At 42.3% G+C, this 20,179-nt stretch overlaps 2 protein-coding genes across 2 annotated transcripts in view; one reads left to right on the top strand and one right to left on the bottom strand.

Moving 5' to 3' along the window:
- chrnb2 (cholinergic receptor, nicotinic, beta 2) overlaps positions 1 to 10,998 on the top strand; it is a gene marked incomplete at both ends in the record, with an annotated part of 31,071 nt that extends 20,073 nt beyond the window's left edge. The window contains 4 exons of the mRNA XM_083890235.1: positions 1,703 to 1,747; positions 3,498 to 3,607; positions 7,204 to 8,317; positions 10,846 to 10,998. Coding sequence (XP_083746361.1) covers positions 1,703 to 1,747; positions 3,498 to 3,607; positions 7,204 to 8,317; positions 10,846 to 10,998 — 1,422 coding nt within the window. The remainder of the gene's footprint in view (positions 1 to 1,702; positions 1,748 to 3,497; positions 3,608 to 7,203; positions 8,318 to 10,845) is intronic.
- Positions 10,999 to 14,403: 3,405 nt separating this feature from the next.
- On the bottom strand, positions 14,404 to 14,822 carry s100t (S100 calcium binding protein T; the record flags this gene model as incomplete). Its single annotated transcript, XM_083901417.1, has 2 exons — positions 14,404 to 14,568; positions 14,661 to 14,822. 2 exons carry the CDS (start codon positions 14,820 to 14,822, stop codon positions 14,404 to 14,406), a joined length of 327 nt encoding a protein of 108 aa, XP_083757543.1.
- Between the last annotated feature and the right edge of the window lie 5,357 nt (positions 14,823 to 20,179).

The raw sequence follows: 20,179 nt of genomic DNA, 5'->3' as shown, positions 1-20,179 counted from the left end.
AACTTTATGTTAAATCTCACAATTCAAACCATGCAACAGCATTTCCACAAACAATATCTAACGTCTGTAATGCTTTTTTTCCCCCACCTTCTCTCTTGCCGTCTACCACGCTGACTATTTAAAACCATACTTTTGTGCCCTGTGCATTAAAAAAAAAAAAAAAAAAACATAGGACGCATTTTCCTTCAAAAATATAAGAAGAAAGAATAAAAACTCACCCAGCGAAGAATGGGATTCCTTTCTTCAGGCAGTAGGAGGTCGCACAATAAAAAGAGTCTTCAATAAAATAAAAAACACAAAAAAAGTCAAAAAAAACAATCATAACACGGAAGAGGAGGAGGGATAAAGTAACGCTCAAACAGAAAAATACCTTAAAACATGGGGTGCGTCAACAAGGACCAGATCACAAAGAAACATCTGAAGACATGAAGACACAGAGAAAACGAGGGATAATCAAACACAGGTGTGACTAATTAGACACAGGTGTGTGGAAATGAGGGCGGGGCAAACAATCAAAAGGGAAACCGTGAACAGGAAGTAAGTCTTAATAAGGTACAGACAAGGAAAAACTACAAAATAAAACAGGAAACAAGAGAACAGACACAAACAAGTCAAAACCCAATGGACAGACAAACAAATAGTCCAAATAGAATCGTTCCACAGTGATGAGATGTTCATTTATCGAACTTAACTATTCCTCCATGTAACATCCATGCAGCTAATGAAAACAGTTCTATCACGGCTTCTGTGATTCTGTGATCAGGATTATCTTGGCTCTTCACTGAAAGCATGTGTGTACATGTACAAGTATAGGACATAAAGTGTAAAGGTGACATATTATGCAAAATCAACTTATTAATCATTTAAATCCTTATATTTGCGACTCTGTCTGGCAGAAGTGTGAAAAAAGATGATTCACTCATGTTTTTGTGGTCCTCCTCAAGTACAGGAGATGAAAAACGCGATGTTGACTTTCGCACTCACTGGGACTTCACGGTATCCGAAAACTGGAAGTCTGTGAAAAGTTCTATTGTTGGCTCCACAGTGCAGCACAGAGTTCTACACAAACTTCCAGCCTCAGAGGATTTATCTGTCCAGCGGATACATGTTATATATGACGGCAATGTGCCTGCTAGAGCCTGTAAATGATCACTTTTCTAAATGCTAACTGCTCTTAGCTCCCAGTAGCCTCTGTGGCTGGTGTCATTTCCTGTCCCTTAAGTTTTGTTTTTACTTTTATTTAAGGTGGACCTTTAAGGTGGACCTAAAGAGATACTACTAAACCGAGCGTTCTGAACAGGGCTGTTTTGGGCAGGGTGATTAAACTGCTGTGGTGCTTCATCCTTATGGTATTTTGACCAAAGCATGTCACAGACATGTTCATTAGGACACCAGGGAACTAGGTTCACTTGGAGAAATAGGCTATAATATGAGTCCTTTAAAAGTTCACTTCACATCAACCAAGCAGGAAGACTCTATAATGAAAGATGGGATCAGGTTTCATATTACTAAGTGCTGGAGCCGTTGTGTTTGAAGCATGACTCAGCCTATATAAATACTCAAATGCCCAGCATCCAAGCCTCACTACATCCGCCACATGGCATTCTTTTTTAAAACATGTTCCAAATATGTTGAACAGCTTGTTGTAAAGAAAAAACTGTGGTTACCTCTGGGCTCACTTGTTTATGTCGTTCTTTTGCAGCACGAAAGAGAGCAGGTGATGACCACGAATGTCTGGCTAACACAGGTGAGACGTCCCACTCTTCCCCTCTCTTTTATTTTTATTTATTTGTATTTCCCCCCAGCCCTAGTATGCATGCTGATATATATACGTTATATAATCAAGTGACATGTTTGTTGCCACACCAGTATGACAGCGGTACAGTTTTCCATATGTTTCACTGATTGTGTGCGAGCAGAGTTTAATCCCGCCAGGAACTGGTGAAGTGACAGACATCGGGATCGGGAGAGAGACATCAAACAGATCGCCGTCCTAGATACACGAGAGCCCGCGCTGAAATTTATGGGGCAAAAATCAGAGCCGTTTCTGGATGAGAGCGACCGTAACAAGTGACCGTATGAAACCTGCGAATAATATGACTCTGACTGAAGCGTGACCTGCTTCATACATGGCTGGCTCTCTGTGATGCTCACAGCTGAGGCCTTTTTGCACAGCACAAATGCCGACACTTATGAGGTACATAAATGTAAGCGTCGTGTTTACTTTAAAAAAAATTAAAATAATAATAAAAAAAAACAATTACAGAGTCATATGTTGTAAATTTAGCCAACACATGGGGGGGAATTTCTCTTAAAAGCCTCCTGAGTGTAATGGTCTGCATTTTTGATTAGATTGTGTATTGCTTTCATGCATTTCCCTGTCTCGTGTTCACACACACACACACACACACACATAGGCACGTACACTTACACCTGAGTAAGCTTGGATTTATGACATGTAACAGAGCGTGGAATGTGCCATCAGCGCTCTATGGATTCCTTTCGCCGCTGGCAAGCAGACGAGTCAAGGGCAACTGCCCGACACTGAGACAAACTGTAATGACCGAGATGCATCACAGTTACAGTTACTGTAGCCGGCACGGTGAGGAGGATTTGCAGCAGTAACACTCAGAGCCTCGCTCTCTCTCTCATACACACACACACACACACACACACGCGGCTGCTGGTCTAGGTGCACAGTGTGTGGTAATGTCCATGACTGACCCGGCAACAAGACAATACTGGTCCTTTTTGCACACAAGGTCACACAGAGGATGCAGAGACATTTTGCTGATGCACACGTGTGCACAGACTCAGGAACAGCCATTTTTAATCAGACTGATTGGTTTGTGGCTGGGTGTGTTTAAAAGACCATTCAGGGTCAGGGTTGATGCGGCCGCTTGTCTTTGTCTCTCTCTTTACGGGGGACAGAGAGCACAGGTTGTTCCCCAGGCTTATGTGGCTTATATCGACTGACTGACCAACACAGTGTTTCCCAACCCTGGTCCTCAGGGAACCCGGCCCTGCCATGTTTTAGATGTTGCCCTGCTCCAAAAACACCTGATTCAAATAAATCGTCAATAATTTTTGTTTTTACTTTTGTTTAAAAAAATTTTTTTTTTTAAATTAACGTTTCAACTTTTGTCTTCTTTTTTTATTTAATGTTTAAACTTTTGTAAAAAAAAAAAAAAAAAAAATTATGTTTCAACTTTTGTCCATTTTTTTTTTTAATTTAATGTTTCAACTTTTTTTTTTTTTTTTTTTAATTAAATTTTTCATCCGAATCAGGTGTTTTTGGAGCAGGGCAACATCTACAACATGGCAGGGTAGTGTTCCCTGAGGACCAGGGTTGGGAAACACTGGACTAACAGACCATAACATGGACAGAGATGTCCTCCTCTACTTTTTTATGTCTTCTTTCTGCTGTGTGTGTGTGTGTGTGTGTTTTTTTTTTTTTTTAATGAGTGACTAAGCAGTGTGTTTTTATTGACCCTCAGGAGTGGCAGGACTACCGTCTGACTTGGGTGCCTGAGGAGTTTGATGGGATGTTGAAGGTCAGGCTGCCCTCAAAACACATCTGGCTGCCTGACGTTGTACTTTACAACAAGTGAGTCACTCTCTCGTCCTGCTGTCCTCACTACTGAGCGCTCTACCAGAAGTCATACACAGGCACATAAAAGCTTATACTTCTTATATTAAAGCCCCAGTGCAGACTTTCTATCACCTCCCTGAGGAAATCAGTTTAATGGCCAAAAACACTCAAAATCATTCCGCCATGGACTACTGCCCTTGTCCCATTAGCATTGTGTGAACTCATTTTGGCAACGGTGTAAATGTAATGGACATCTGTTTATATTTAAAAGTTGTGCAGTAATATCTTAAAGCAAAACCCGGGGGTGGGGGTTATGGTGCAGCTCTGCCTTTGACAGGAACATTAATGTCATCCCAGAACTCAGATCTGCCCCCGCATGACTGAATCTGACCACTGTGATCTGCTCATATCACTCACGCCGCGTTACTGTACAGCGCCGGCCCGCTCTCACGAGACGCTTGAAAGATGCAGTCATCTGCTTTACGCACGTATATACATGTGCAAGCGCACGCATGCAAACGCAGTCGATGCATGCAGTGAACGGATAATGAGCTCTTGCACGTACAGTCAATCCACGCATGAAAACACTTCTTCTTTTGCTCTTTGTACTAAATATAAATGACTGTGTTCAATTGTGTCACAGTGTTACTGACGTGTAGAGTAATTTAAAGGTGCCATATGTAAGAATGTGGCCAAAAACGGTCACTACACTCAAATTCAAAACAGCGAGGTCTTTTAGGTATCGTTTTCTGACGTACCTGGCAACCCGTTGTTTGCGAGGCAGCTGAGACTCTACTGACTGCAACGATTGGTAGACGGCGGTAGGTGGCGCCACATGCCAAAACATGATTTCAAAACATAAACATGATTTGCAGTCTGCAAAAGATTTTTTTAATGCGAATATTTTGTCTGTATTGTTGTTGTTGGTGAGTTCAGTTTGTTATATGAACATTATTCCTGAGTCTCTGTGACATATTAGGAGGATTTTATGGCCAGTTGCTTTAGATTTATTACATAATGCACCTTTAAACTACAAACTATAATTCAATTCAATTTTATTTGTATAGCACATTATCACAAGGCGCTGTACATACACTCTTAGAAATAAAAGTGCTAAGTAGAACCATATAAGGTTCCTCGGCTTGTCCTCATAGGAGAACCCTTTTTGGCTCCAGGTAGAAGCTTTTTATAAAGGTTCCACCTGGAACCCTTTTGGAGGGTTCCACCAAGAACCCTTTTAAAACCCTTTATTCAGGAAAGTTGTTTGAAAGAGTTCTCTGGAACAAAATGGTTCTTACTGGAACCATTAATGTTACCAAAAACCCTTGAAAAACCCTTCTTTCAGAAGCAAATGGTTCCAGGTAGAACCTCAGCCCTTGTAGAAGGACCCTTTTGGAACCCTTATTTCTAAGACTGTAGACAACATCCTCGAGAGCAGAGAAACCCAACATTTCACACAATGAGCAAACACTCGGCATCAGTGGGCAGAAAAAACTCCCTTTTAACAGGAAAACACAAAGATGTGCAACATCTGCCTGGACCGGTTGAGGTGAAAGGAAAAAGGGGGGACAGAGGAGAGGTGAGGAACAGACAGAAGAGAGAGCCCTACAAGAGTATCTGTGAGCTGTGCTTCTGCTAAGAACAGGCGACACCTGCTGTTACATCTAAGTGCTGCAACGATTTACTGATTAGTAATTGACCACTAAATGATTATATTTGGATATTTCATAAAAAAAAAAAAAACAAGCTTCCTGATTTCAGCATCTTAACTATAAATATTTGTACGGCTGCATGTGACAGTAAACTAAAAACAAACCGAAAACAATTACTTCACACGTCATCATTTTGAAGTTTGCGATCGTCATTTTCACCATTCTCTCAACACCGAATAGCAAATTTTCGAATCCGTAAAGCAACTGATATATGAATTGATAATGACAGAAATCATTAATTGCAGCAGTGTTAATGAGAATTGTCTTATATGTCTGAGGGAATCAAAGATGCTGCAGACTTTGTAATGGAAACTGAGTCTCCAGGATAGTGAAGCAGCTCATCAAAGTACAGTGATCTGTCTGGCCTTCTCCTCTTTCCCTGCCTCAGGCCTTACGTTGGTAAAGATTAAAAGATCTCTGACCCACATCTCTGTGGATAGAATGATCCTCTTAATCCCAGGTTCTACCAGGTCGACTCTCGTTCCTCCAAGTCTTCTCCTTTGCTTCGAGCTCCTGTCAGTCACTGAAACAGGATTATCCCACAGCACTATACGGATATCTCGATTTGATAGTGTTACTAAATGATATGGTGTTTCTTAGGACAAACTTGATTAAAGTGTTAAGTTTGCGCTGTTCAACACGATGATCAACTCTGATCTGGGAGTTGTTTGCTGTCATTGTCTATGTAAGAGCAGGTGTACGTGTACTCCTCGCTGCACCGGGACATCATGATTTGCAACCTCGTAACCTCTGAATCTGTGTTTACATCTACATTTAAACGTGAAATGTAAAGAGAAATGATTCATTTAAATCTAAGTGTTAAATGTTCATCATTTTTAAAGCGGACCTAGACCGGAAGTTCCAATTAACGCTGTTTTTTAGTGTGTATCTGCATCATTATCTTGTTTACGAAGCCCTGAAGGTTCTAAACAAACAGTACAGCCACTGCTGAGAATGCTGTGTTTTATTGTAATCTCGGGCTCAGCGAGATCTCTGAAAAAACCCGGTCCAGTTACGTAAACAACGGTTCTCCTGAACAGCAGATCGTCCAGCTCCGGGCACTAGTCCGGGCACATGCAGTTGTGTACATTGAACCGCAGAAGAAGAATAACGTCCGTTGTGGAGGTGTTTCACGAGCGACAGTGTCTTCTGACTCCACGACTGGGTCTGACTCCGGGTCAAAGGTCGTCAAAGGGACTGCGGCGGGGAGTCGTGAAGAAGCTATTTTTAAACATTGTTAAAACAATGTTTTGTTAATGAGTAGCAGTGCATCCACCGTTCCAGAGGGGGGCGCTGCGCTTCTGAGAGCAGGTGTGCTGAATATGTCACTTCCGGGTACTGGCCAATCACAAGACAGTTGGGAAGCCGGGGTGAGAGTTGAGTCTGAAATATCACGGCTGGGGAACAGCGTTAGAAAAGAGAGATTTCTATTGGCTCGTTTACAGCAACTAGGAGGTTTTTGACCATATAAACAAGTTAATGTATGTAAGTAGACCTCCATAACTAACATATATGTGCAACAGGACCACTCTATGTGAGCTTTAACAATACGAGGAAGCTAAGAGAGGAACACACTCTATGATTGAAAAAAAAACACTCTCAAAACCCTAATTCATGGAGGGGGCATCAACCAGAGTGCTTCATGCATTAATTTCTGTTTCAAATCACAGAGGAATCAAAACAAAGTCAGATTAGTAGTGAAAAGGTATGGTAACAATATAAGGGCGATTCCATTTTTACATCTGACATCCCATACTCTTGTTGTGTCCCACTGATCACACTTCAGGAAGAACTTGGCCTATCATTATAATTTGTGTCTACACAAACTGTTAAATAATGACATATTCTGTTCCTGTCTGACTGTCCTTCCCTCTTTCTCTTCGTCAACCTTTCTCTCAGTGCCGACGGGGTGTACGAGGTGTCGTTCTACTCTAACGCGGTGGTCTCCTACGACGGCAGCATCTTCTGGTTGCCCCCGGCGATCTACAAGTCGGCGTGCAAGATCGAGGTCAAGCACTTCCCCTTCGACCAGCAGAACTGCACGCTGCGCTTCCGCTCCTGGACCTACGACCGCACCGAGATCGATCTGGTGCTGCGGGCCGACGTGGCCAGCATGGACGACTTCACGCCCAGCGGGGAGTGGGACATCATCGCCCTGCCGGGCAGACGCAACGAGAACCCGGCCGACCCCACCTACGTGGACATCACGTACGACTTCATCATCCGCAGGAAGCCTCTTTTTTACACCATCAACCTCATCATCCCGTGCGTCCTCATCACCTCGCTGGCCATCCTGGTCTTTTACTTGCCCTCGGACTGTGGGGAGAAGATGACGCTCTGCATCTCCGTGCTGCTGGCGCTCACCGTGTTCCTGCTGCTGATCTCCAAGATTGTGCCGCCCACGTCGCTGGATGTCCCCCTGGTCGGGAAATACCTGATGTTCACTATGGTCCTGGTCACCTTCTCCATCGTCACCAGCGTGTGCGTGCTCAACGTGCACCACCGCTCGCCCACCACACACACCATGCCCCCTTGGGTAAAGCTGGTGTTCCTCAACAAGCTCCCCGCCCTGCTCTTTATGCGCCAGCCGAGGAACAGCTGCGAGCGCCAGCGGCTGCGCCAAAGAAGGAGGGCCCAGGAGCAAAAAGAGGGTGGGCGCGGCGGAGAAGCAGGTGCCTTGATGGTGGGTCTTGGTCTGGGTAGCGGGAACGGTGGGGCGACCTCCACAGGGGTATTTGGTAAAGAGGACAATGAGCCTTGTACCTGCTACGTGAACCGAGCATCTGTGAAACAGTTTGGAGGGGATCTGGGAGGTGCAGGAAGTGGGTCCATGGATGGTCTAAATAGGGTGAAGGAGGGCCAGGAAGGGGGCTCTGGAAACCCGCGAAGAGGGCAGCAAGGTCCTGCTCTGACTCAGGCCCTGCTGGCTCAAGCCTGCCCGGGCTTTGAAGAAGCTGTGGAAGGAGTACGCTTCATCGCCAACCACATGAAGAGTGAGGACGATGACCAAAGTGTGAGTATTGATCTACATTTACTGTGAAATCATTTACAATGAATGCCAGTTTCATATGAAAATTAGCAGGAGTACCTGGTTGAAGCTGCTAAGAAACATTTGTTCTGCCCTGTGGTATTGAGCCCAGTTTATACAAAAGTGAGGCTTGTTACAAAATATTAATGCCTCACAGTTATGTTTATGATGGGAAAATGAATGTGAGTCATACCACTGCGGCAGAAAAGACACATCGCTGCCAAAAAATGAAGCATGACAATGAAGAATGAGGATGAAGAAATGAGTGTGTTCACCCGGGTCTTGCATTTCCTCTAATGTTGAATGAAGCCGATTTCCTATTTGACGATTAAACACATTCCCACTGGTGAAAAAAAACAGTTTAAATCTGTGATCAAATGGGTTTAATAGTTTGATCGGTGGCAACGTGGTATATTACTTCTTATCAGATCAAATTAGTATTGATTCTTTTCAACAGCAGCATTTAGAACTGCACTAAGCAACTGCTTTAAATGTAAACTCAACAGACTTCTGTGCGGTTTAATGGAAGCTTGCACCCATGTTCTATTCCATCCTATTCTCCTAATCATAGTCTGTCATACTCTTTACTTCATCTCGTCTCCTGTTGAAATATTAGCAGCTAAAGGTAGCTTAAAAAAAGTAAACCTAAAAACACAAACAAGTTATCCATCCATGCCAATCTCAGCTGACATAAGCTATAGGTGGGGTACACCCTGGACAGAGCGCCAGTCTATTTAGTCAATAATTGACCTAATCTCCATATTACATGTTTTTGGACTGTGGGAGGAAGCCAGAGAACCCAGGGGGGGAAACATCAAACATGCAAACTCCATGCAGAAAGACCCTTGTTCCAACCAGGTCACCAACCTGGGTCTCCTTGCTGCAAAAGCAAGAGCACTAACCACTATATAGTTACAGTTTTAACATGAAAACAAAGACAGCTCAATTCAAAATACTTGTATTTGCAATTTAAGGCAAGCAGGTCTTCAAACAGTGCACGGCTGACAAAAGAAAATCTAAAATACCAATGTTGCGTTGGAAGATTAATTTATCATGTCGCCTGTTATTGTTCATCAATCTGATTCTGGAATGAACCTCAATAACTAACATCCTGTTTGTTTTACATACACACAGTCTGATGGTAGCAGTGACTTAATAATCTCATATGTCTTTTTAAGTTAAAGGTGCATTATGTAATAATTCTGCCATAAAATCCTCCTAATATGTCACAGAGACTCAGGAATAATGTTCATATAACAAACTGAACTCACCAACAACAACAGTACAGACAAAATATTTGCATTAAAAAAAATATTTTGCAGACTGCAAATCATGTTTATGTTTTGAAATCATGTTTTTTGCATGTGGCGCCACCTACCGCCGTCTACCAATCATTGCAGTCAGTAGAGTCTCAGCTGCCGAGCAACCACGGGTTGCCAGTTACGTCAGAAAACGAAGCCTAAAACACCTCTGTATTTTGAATTTGAATGTAGTAACTGTTTTTTTGGCCACATTCTTACATATGGCACCTTTAAAGCTTCACAATAGATGTTTGTGTTTGGCCAATTTGCCAGAGAGAATTAAACCAGCAGACGGATGAAACGTTTAAAATACTTAAAATATAGGAAGGATAAAACATTGATAATGTTCTTTTGTCATATCCCGAAGGAGTTAAGCTTAAAACTGTCCTGCACCTGAGCACCAAAATATGGAGATTATAATATGAGCCTGACTCCTGTTTGCATATTATTTGGTAGGAATACGTTAACCATAAAACGCTCTTTGAGCAGCACAGATGTGTTTTTTTCCTCAGTTGCTATATATGCCATGATATAGTGATGACAGTGGTGCTTTTCTATTTGAAAACACGTGGGGGGGATTTCAGCAGAGCGTGAGCAGAGGAGACAGATCTGGTGACGTATAACCGCAGCCCTCTGAATATTCAAAACACAGACGTGCAATTATAGCAGCGGCGTGACGTGTGCGCGTAGAGAAGGAGCACAAATGGAAATGTGTGTGGAATGGGGAAGGAGCTGAGAGTGGAGCGACGGGTTCGCATTTTATATTTGCTTTTCCCTCAAGGCATCGCCAGAGAATAGGCTCCTTTCCTGGAATAAAGGAAGACAGACACAGGAACAAATACGCCTCTGTTTTTCTGTCCATCGTCGCCATATTTACATCCCATCTCCATGCTGTGGAGACTGTTTTAAAATCATTCTTCTCCTCCCCCCCCCCCGTCGTCCTCCACAAGTCATCATCACTGATGTTAGTTTCTCTACCCTCCATCACTCTCCCTTGTCTCCCGTGTCCTTCTACTACCTCCTTGACTGATGTGGGACCTCATCAGTGCTCTGTGGAAGAACGAGTCCCTGCTCACATTAACCCTTCACCTCTATTAACCCTCTGCCCAGACATGAGGAGTGTAACTCTGCTCACTTCAGTCTCTCTCTCTCTCTCTCTCTCTCTCCTTTCGCCTCCATCTCAACCACCTCTTGTCCCTCCCCCATCCACAGGTGAGCGAGGACTGGAAGTACGTCGCCATGGTGATCGACCGCCTCTTCCTGTGGATCTTCGTGTTTGTGTGCGTGTTTGGCACATTGGGCATGTTCATGCAGCCGCTTTTCCAGAATTACACAGTCAAGACCATCACCAGCACGCCAGGCTGACCCTCCATCCATCCCCCCCCAACACCCACCCACCCCAGCCATGAACACGCTGACAGACAGCTCCCCCCCTGACCAATCAGCAAAGCAGATTAAACAAAGGCTAGAAGCGGGGACGACGGACAGGTCTGTTTGTGCGTGTGTGTGTGTGTGTGCGTGTGTGTGTGTCAACTGAACCAGAACTGGAATTGAACAGCAGTCACTCCCATTAACCTTTATAGTAATGGTTTTTTTTGCAATGAACAACAGTGTTTTCTTGTATGGAGGAAAAAAAAAAGGAGAACACTGTCGTACTCTGACCTGCAAACGCTGTGTCCAGATGTTTGATGGACTGACCTCCGCTACATCTGGTGGAAACATCTCACTGCTCTCGTCTTCGGCCGCTCAGGGAGCTGCAGAGGCAATGAATTCCTCATTGTTGAACCTCGTGCCAGACAATTGACATTTTCTGCCTGCACCTGACTGATTTATTGACAAATTGTTCAACTGTATGACATTACTTATTCACAGTATTGACCCATCTCAGAGTGAGCTAATCAGAAAGGGAAGGAAGGGGTCATGCCATGGTTCTCATACATATATTATTTTGCATATTATTTTATTTTATTTATTTTTATTATTTTTTTATTATTATTTATTGTTATTTATTTATTTATTATTTTATTTTTTATTTATTTCAGTCATTAATTTTTATTAATTTTATTTTTATTTTTATTTATTTTATTTTTATTTATTTATTATTGTAATTTTATTTATTTATGATTTATTGACAGATTGTTCAACTGTATGACATTACTTATCAGAAAGGGAAGGAAGGGATCATGCCAAGGTTCTCATACATGCATATTATTTTATTTTATTGTTATTTTAATTATTATTATTTTATTGTATTTATTTTCATTATTATTTTTATTTTATTTGAGAAATCCACAAACCACATCAGTGAACCGATTCAGTATATTTCAACATAGCACACAGCAGCTATAGCCACAGTAAAGAATTGAGTATACACTATTATATTATTAAAATATCTCATATGTCTGCTGTTGATGGAGAGGCTACTGCGTGGTCTATGATTGTATAGATTATAAGAATGTGACATAAACTGTATTTCACAGCCTGTGACACACACACACGCGCACACACACACACGTACACGTGTACGAGCCACAGATTGTGAAGGGGAAAATACAAAAGAGGGAGCGCTGGGACACAATAGTAGATGCAAGTCAAAGGGATTACGTCATAGATTATGCATGGACTGTTTTTGTGCTTAGAGAGTTGTGCTCGGCTTGTAGAGAGCAGCGGTAACACTGACGGCTGCGGCGGAGAAGACAAAACTAATACGGAGGATATGATATTCTGTAGGATTGATCTATGAATATGAACTCTAAGTGGACAGATGAGGGTGTAAGGTATTATATGTGCAAACATATTATTTCACAAATGCTTATTTTCTGTCATCAGATCAGAGAGAAATCTCTCTGCAGTGATTTTGCCCATGTATGTAATGTTAAGAGCATATGTGTGTGTGTGCCCCACATCCTAATCCATCACATCTGTCAGATGTCGTGTTCAGGAGAGCGTGTGTGAGTGTGTGTGTGTGCGTGCACGTGTGTGTGCGTGCGTGTGCCTCCCCCCCCCACACTTTCTATTAATCTCTCATGTGCTGTCCCTGTTAACTGGTCTTCCACTAACATAATCTGACAGTTAGTCCAATTAGAACAATGTTAACCTACATTCTTACTAAACCACCATACATTTAAGTCCGTTGTCTCAGTCCCACAATCCTCCTCCTCCTCCTCTTCTTCCTCATGCTGCAGCCAAACAAACAACATGCAAAGGCCCCATTTTCACACATGCAGGGATTAAATTCACTTTTTTTGTTGTTGTTGTTGTTGTTGCTGTTGTTTCAACAAACAAGAAAGACGCAACACTGTTGCAATCATATCAGGCAATAAGTTACAGATGCAAAGTCGCTGAAGAAAAAGGGGGCAGTACGTGAGCTTAATAGTAAAAAATGTGTGTATGATGACACTGCAGCTGGGGATTAACAAACTGAGAGAGAGAAACAAATCTGGATCATTTGACCACAGTGGGACGAACACAATCCAGAGAGTGGAGAGGAACAAAGCAGGGACACTGGTGTTGTTACTGCGTCGGAAAAAAAAGATGCCATAAAATGCTGTCTAATTCTCAGTTTCTGTCACTGGCCGTGACTATTTCGGCCACATACATGTGAGCAGCTTCTCGTTGGAGGATGGGATTTCCTCGGAGGATCAGCAGCAGCAGCAGCAGATCGGACACAAGTGTAAAAAGCCCAATCGGAGACGTGCGAAAAGCGGCTGCTGTGTGGCTCCGCGCGGGAAAAAAAGAGTATACAATGCTTTCTCTCCCTTTGACCTTTTTTCCTTTTCTTCTCACTTCCTCCCTCGTCATTATCCTTCCCCATCTGCCACCTTCTCCTTCCTGACTGAAAAACTCTTCTCCCCCCGTGCACACGTCTTAAACCCTACGTCCAATAAAGGTTGTAGGTTCAGATTAACCAAAGTGTGTGTGTGTGTGTGTGTGTGTGTGATCCTTGTTTTTTACTCACACTCACAAAACCCCCCAAAAAATCTAAATTTACTGTAGTATATCCACGCTCGCCATTAATCTTACACCACAGGATAGTCAGAAAGAAAGAAATGTTTCCTGTCTTTCTAATACTGAGGCTGGTAGTTCCTTTTTAATGCACGCACACACACACACACACACACACACACACACACTCTCATATGGGGCTTTTTTCCCTTTAGGAAGAGGGACTTTTAAAACAATCGAGGGTGTTAGCCCAGCCAAGGTCACTGCAGGCTCACAGCTCTACTCCTGTAAAAACAGGAAAACTACCTGTTCATACCACATCATCACTCAACTGCCGCGTATTATATCACCAGAACACCCTTCAAACACTCTCTTTAAATCCTTTAAGTGCATCAAATCATCGATTCTGTCAAAGTGTTTTCGACTCAAAACAAAGGTTACTTGCTGCCACCTGGGGCCCATACTCTGCTCCCACTCTTCCTCCTCTTCTCTTCTGTAATAAAGTACAACCAACCAAGTGATTTGTTCAAGTAAAGGTCACATTTATTCTTTCCAGGAAACGGGGGGGGTGGGTTGGGGGATTCCATTGTTTGTGATATAAAATACACAAAGAGAGAGCTACATTAACAAATTCAATGAATGACAGGTGTCAGAACTGAAAATCTCCAGATAATAAATACGGACAAATACATAAACATTCTTGAGTGACTATTAGCTGTGCGCGTGTATATATATATGTGTGTGTGTGTGTGTATGAAGTCCATGACAGGACGTCCGTGGACCTTATAGGTTTGCAGCGTGGCCGTCTTTGTGCCGAGGGGGCGTTCACTTCTTCTTCTCTTGCTTGTCGTTGTACTCTTGGAAGAAGTCGTTGCACGCTACGGTGAGCGCTCCGATCAGGATGATGAACTCGGTGAAATCTACCTCCCCGTCCCCGTTGGAATCCAGGTCGCCCATAACTTTATCCACTGCCTCCTTATCCTGAGCGTTCTGCAAATGTGTGTGTGTGTGTGTGCGACAGAAGAAATTAGGCCGGATCTCTTTTATATGCATTAAAAGTGTGTACACCTTCATCCTCTTACCCCCAGGTAGGTGCCGAGCTCCGTGGTAAGCATCTCTTTGAGCTCGCTCCTGCTCAGCGTGTATTTGTCCCCCTCATCTCCAGAGTACTTGTGAAAGGTCTTGATCATGAGCTGCATGGCGTTCTCCAGGGTGGTGGCGTTCTCTGATTCGGGCATAGACATTCTGGAGAAAAGCACAGAGGAGTCAGAGGAGTCGGTCTGCTGCAAATCCACACAATACACTTTCAGAACACTAACGTAAGGTGAGAAAGAAAAGCATTCAACTGCCTAAAAAAAATGGCGTTTAAGCAGATCGGTCTGTGTGGAGTCAGAATCCCAGCAAAAGCCAAAAAAAACATTTTTTCCCTCCCTGCCAGTGGCCTCGATAAGATTCTGCCCACAGATAACGCTATCCTCGGTCTTGTTTGGTGCTTTGTCTTAGCGAGGAGGACATCGGGGGAGTCGGGACGCGAGTCGGCAGCCGGACACGTGAGCCGGGCTGATAAGAGTGAAACTCTAAGCTGCTAAGACTGTTCAACCAGCGGAGGAGATGTAACCAGGACGCATGGAAGCAACCTGATCTGGCTTCATACTCCGGATTGGTAGGAAAGCACCGCAGGCCTGTGTGTATGCAGCCTCTGGAACTGTGATGACTCAAAGCTGCCATCGCAACTATAGCAGGAAAAGTACTTTCTGTATATTCACTCAAGTTATCAGCGAATATACACAAAGCTCTTGTCTTCAGACGTCAATAGACGACATCCTGCATCGCCTGTAAAATTCTACCTCTGAGTAAAAATGAGTCGTGCACACGCTCTTAGAAAAGCAGCGTCTTTGTTGGTTTCTTACCTGACGGAGGGACGAGTGCTGGCCTGGTGGTCAGATGCAGAGAGAGAAGGTATAACGGCGATGATGAGGAGGACGAGCAGGACAACGTCTTAAATACATCCCCTCACTCCACCCATTCCACTTCTCCCTTCCTCCTAACTCCCTCCCTCCACCTGTCACTCCTCTCCCCCCCCCCCCTTCTCCATTTACACATCAGACACCTCTGAATGGACACAGGTAAGATCGTCAAGATAAAGTGGCATATTTTTCACACACTGTAAACTTAAGCAGTTATTTTTTTTAACGGGCGAGTGATTGAAGCTGCAGCTGTATAATTTTTGGTCATCTTTGCTGTCGTTGTTACCGCCGTTTGGTCTTCGAGAACGGAAACCGTGGGGAATTATTTATATTGTCTGTCCTTCATTTGAAAACAAGCTCCGTAAAGTAATACTGTAATGCTCACCGGACCTCACTAAGGGAGCGTTTGTGTGTATACAGCGGCAGGGGTCAAGGGTCAGCAGGGTCAAGGTAGCGCAGTTTATCCTATCAAACTGCTGAATAACTGGGATTTTTGAGCAGTAGAATTCACTTCTGGAACTTTTTACGGGGTATTTTTTTTTGTGCTTTCAGTCATACTCCAACCTGTTCATAGGCATATTGGTAATATCACCACAGTGGGATAACAAGGCCCAACTTAGCCGATGATGCCGCTGCTTCAATTCATTACTGTAGGAATAGTTGCTTCTTGCAACGAGTGGAGGAATGTTGTCAAACAATATTGTTCCACAGCAAAAAATGGGTCTTGGACTCGGACTTGGACTTGGACTAGAGCAGCATTATATAAAAGTGTGATAGATGCAGGCACAAAGGTGATTTTAAGGTCCGATTCTGTGTGGACTATGTGATGGCTCGGTCAGCGTCTCTCATTAATCCCCACATACCTCCTCTCACCCTCTCACCCATAGTTTCCTTTATTTTTTTTCCAGTACAGCGAAATATGGAAGTGGGAGGGACATTTTAGTTTCCATTGCACTCATTTGCATCTGCCATTTTATCGATATGTCACACTGTTAGAAATTTTCCTGTTAAAAGAAAACCCAGTAAAGAACTGGCAGCTGGGTTGCCAGACTGTAAAATTAACATCTTTTTACTGTCACTGAAATGTACAGTTTTGCCCTGTAAATTAAAAATACAGTGTAAACTGATATTTAAAATGACTTTCATTGTATTTTACAATTAAATGACTATTTTGCTTGTATTATTTGTGATCTATGATGATTAAAAAAATATGATTGCACACTTTTTGTATGTGAGACTAAAGTCAGTTCACTGTCAAATTGCACTTTTGGGCAAATGGATCATTTCCTGAATTTCAAAAATTCATTAAAATTATTCCTTTATTATTGCAATATATACCTATATGGTATGCAATATAGGGATTAGGTAAATTGACCATAGGTGTGAGGGTTGAATGGTTGTTTGTCTATATATATATGTGTATGAATGATCATGGTGGTGGTCAGAGGGGCCCAGCCACACCATGCTATAGCGCTATGTAAATGTAATGAATAATAATGCATCGTAATAATAATAATATAAGTAATAGTCGTGCAATTCAGACTTTAGTGGCTTTTTCCTGCTGGCAGCCATGTTATCAGTGAGAGCCAGGCTGATTCCTCAGAGACAACAGTGTGCTCAGTCAAGTCAGTGCTGACAGCGTGTCAGTGCCTCATTAAACCAGACCTGAACTATCCCATTATGTCAGTCAGTCAGTCAGTCAGTCAGCAGCCAACGAGTGTGAATAGTGAGTTTAGGAGACACTGAATTAGTCTCATCTCAGTGGACCAGCTTGCTATGTTAAATCTCCCTGTGACAGGGAGTTAACCAGCCGTTTTCCTCTTAATGTCAAAACAAAGGTAAGGTGAGGTGTCGCAGAATAAATACTGGAGGAGACAAATAACCTGACATGGCACCAAATGTGTCTGATTTTAATCAGCAAAAAGGGTATTATTTAGTGTGTGTGTGTGTGTGTGTGTGTGTGTGTGTGTGTGTGTGTGTGTGTGTGTGTGTGTGTGTGTGTGTGTGTGTGTGTGTGTGTGAGAGAGAGAGAGAGAGAGAGATAGGGGGTATGATGTTTACTGGGAGGGGAGGAGGAGGAGGGTCACGCCTGATACAGTATCCAGGGGATTAGTGTAACACTGATGAATGGAGCCATCACACCTGGTAGCCATGCAGAAAAATCCCAAAACAAAGACACACATGAAGGTAAACATGTGCATTCAAGGACACACACACACACATTCTTGTACTTGCTGCATACTGAGGACTGGGTCGCTGACAAAGTGAGGACCAGCATTTCCACTTTATAAATCAATACAATTACAAATGATCTACTTCATGAATGACATCTACAAAGAACTACTGGTTGCAGTACCATAAAATGTCTGCAGGTGAAGCCCCAGAGCAAAATAGGCTGGAAAACTTTTTCGATGTTTTTTTTAATTTTTTTTAATTTTTGGTCCAAAATTTGACAAAAACCTCATACTATACTTTGTCGACCAAAATTTAAAAAAAAATTTGACCAAAAAGTTTTGGTCCAAAATTTGACAAAAACGTCATACTATACTATGTCGTCCAAAATTTGAAAAAAAAATTGACCCAAAATTTTGGGTCCAAAATTAAAAAAAAACCTCACACTATACTATGTCGTCCAAAATTTGAAAAAAAAAATTTACCCAAAATTTTTGGTCCAAAATTTAAAAAAAAAACTCATACTATACTATGTCGTCCAAAAGTTGAAAACAATTTTGAAAAAAAAAAAATTGTTCCAAAATTTGACAAAAAAGTCATACTATACTGTCTATACTGTTTTTTTTTGTTGTTGACAAATTGAGTATAGAATGTTTTAGCAACCTGAGATGTCCTCACTCCGTAAAAATGACCTCACTTTGTTGGTTAAAAACCCTCACTGGTCCTCAGTATGACGCAAGTAAAAGAACACACACACACACACACACACACACACACACACACACACACACTGGTTTCCGTGACTTCAGAGGACACTGCATTGACTTACATTAATTTCCTGGAGACTTACTCACTTAACCATAATCACTATTGACTTAATCCTAACCCTAACCTCAATCTAACTTTAAAACATTAACCTTGAAATGTAGTAATTCACATTATGGGGACTTGTCTTCATCGGGAAGACAAGTCCCCATAATGTGAGCGTGTAAACAGATTTAGGTCACCACAATATTAGTAATAACTGTACACACACACACATGCACTGTTGGTTTCTGTGTGTATTTACTAATCCTAATCATAATCCTAACCTTAACCTAATCCTGATCTCAGCCTAACCTTAACACATGTCTTCACCATAAAATTTTATCATTTATGTCATGGGGACTTGATTTTGGTCCCACCAGGAAGACAAGTCCCCATAGTGTAATGTAATGTAATGTAACAGTACACACACACACACACACACATATTACAGGTCATTTATCAGTATAATGAAACCCAAAGGGCAGGAAAAGTGAACAAAGAGCAACAAAAACGACCAGAAACTCATACAATCATGTGCACTTGAACGAACGATGATGGTGATTAACATAATTAGAAAAGCAAACAAACGATGAAAATGATTGCAAAAAGCTCGGTCACTGCGTGCACGAAAGGCGTGTTTGACTTCTCCTGTGGTCATAGTACTACTGTGTAAGAGCATCTTGTTGTTTAGGTGTTGTTGCTGCTGCCGCAGTATAGTGTGTCTGCGAGTGGCGTCACATAGTGTGTGCGCACACACACGTGTATGTGCCATATGTGTGTATGTATAGTGTTGCAGAGCAACAATAGGAAGTGTCTGCTCTCGGGATCTGGTTGCAAAAGCTGATGATGCAGAGTGTGAGCATCGCGGCTAAATTTAGCAAGTCTTGCTGCAGAATGAACAGGTGTCATCAGGTATCAGTGGCGCCTGTGTGTGTGTCTATAATATCAATGTTTGATCAATATTTTAATTAACAAACTAAATGTAAACAGTCCCTGCCAGTTTTACTCGCCGGGCGTCGCTGCATGAAATGAATGAGGCCGGGAAACTCGGGTGGAAGTTACCTGGCTGAAGAAGAGGGAGTTTACAGCGGGATAATAGTGGAGAAAGCTACGTCAAGAGATGCTCCATCCACGTTCAATACACAGACTTTATGCACTTTGTTCTCTATGTTGAGAATAAACAGAGAAATCCTGCACTTTTAACTTTTCATGGACGTTTTGTTTAGTTCAGTTTGACAGCAATATCGTGATGTATGTTTTTATGTGTAATGCAGGGGGTTAGTTACCTGGAAACAGCCGTCTATTATAACCATAAAACATTATTATTATAACCTCTTTAGTTATGCTAATGTTCATTGACGGTATATAAAAAATAAACATTTCAAACAGTTTTCTGGTTTGTATGACAACTACTTACCTACTTACCTTAGAACGTCAGTAAACATTTTCCTGAGGTCTCAATCACTCGTGTCACGATATAACATTTTGTAAATTATGTCCCAATTTAGAGGAAGATATACAATAAATACGAGTGACTGATACATACAGGAGATTGATCTGCTTACAGTCTCTGATAATCAATGAAATTATAAACTCCTTTGTTTAATGCTAACATCACATCACAACAACAACAAAAAGTAGCTGTGGCTCCTGGA

The sequence above is a fragment of the Microchirus variegatus genome (assembly GCF_963457635.1).
Source record: "Microchirus variegatus genome assembly, chromosome: 1".
Classification (NCBI taxonomy): domain Eukaryota; kingdom Metazoa; phylum Chordata; class Actinopteri; order Pleuronectiformes; family Soleidae; genus Microchirus; species Microchirus variegatus.
The sequence above is the reverse complement of the archived record's forward strand: the minus strand, read 5'-3'. Positions and strand labels throughout refer to the sequence as shown.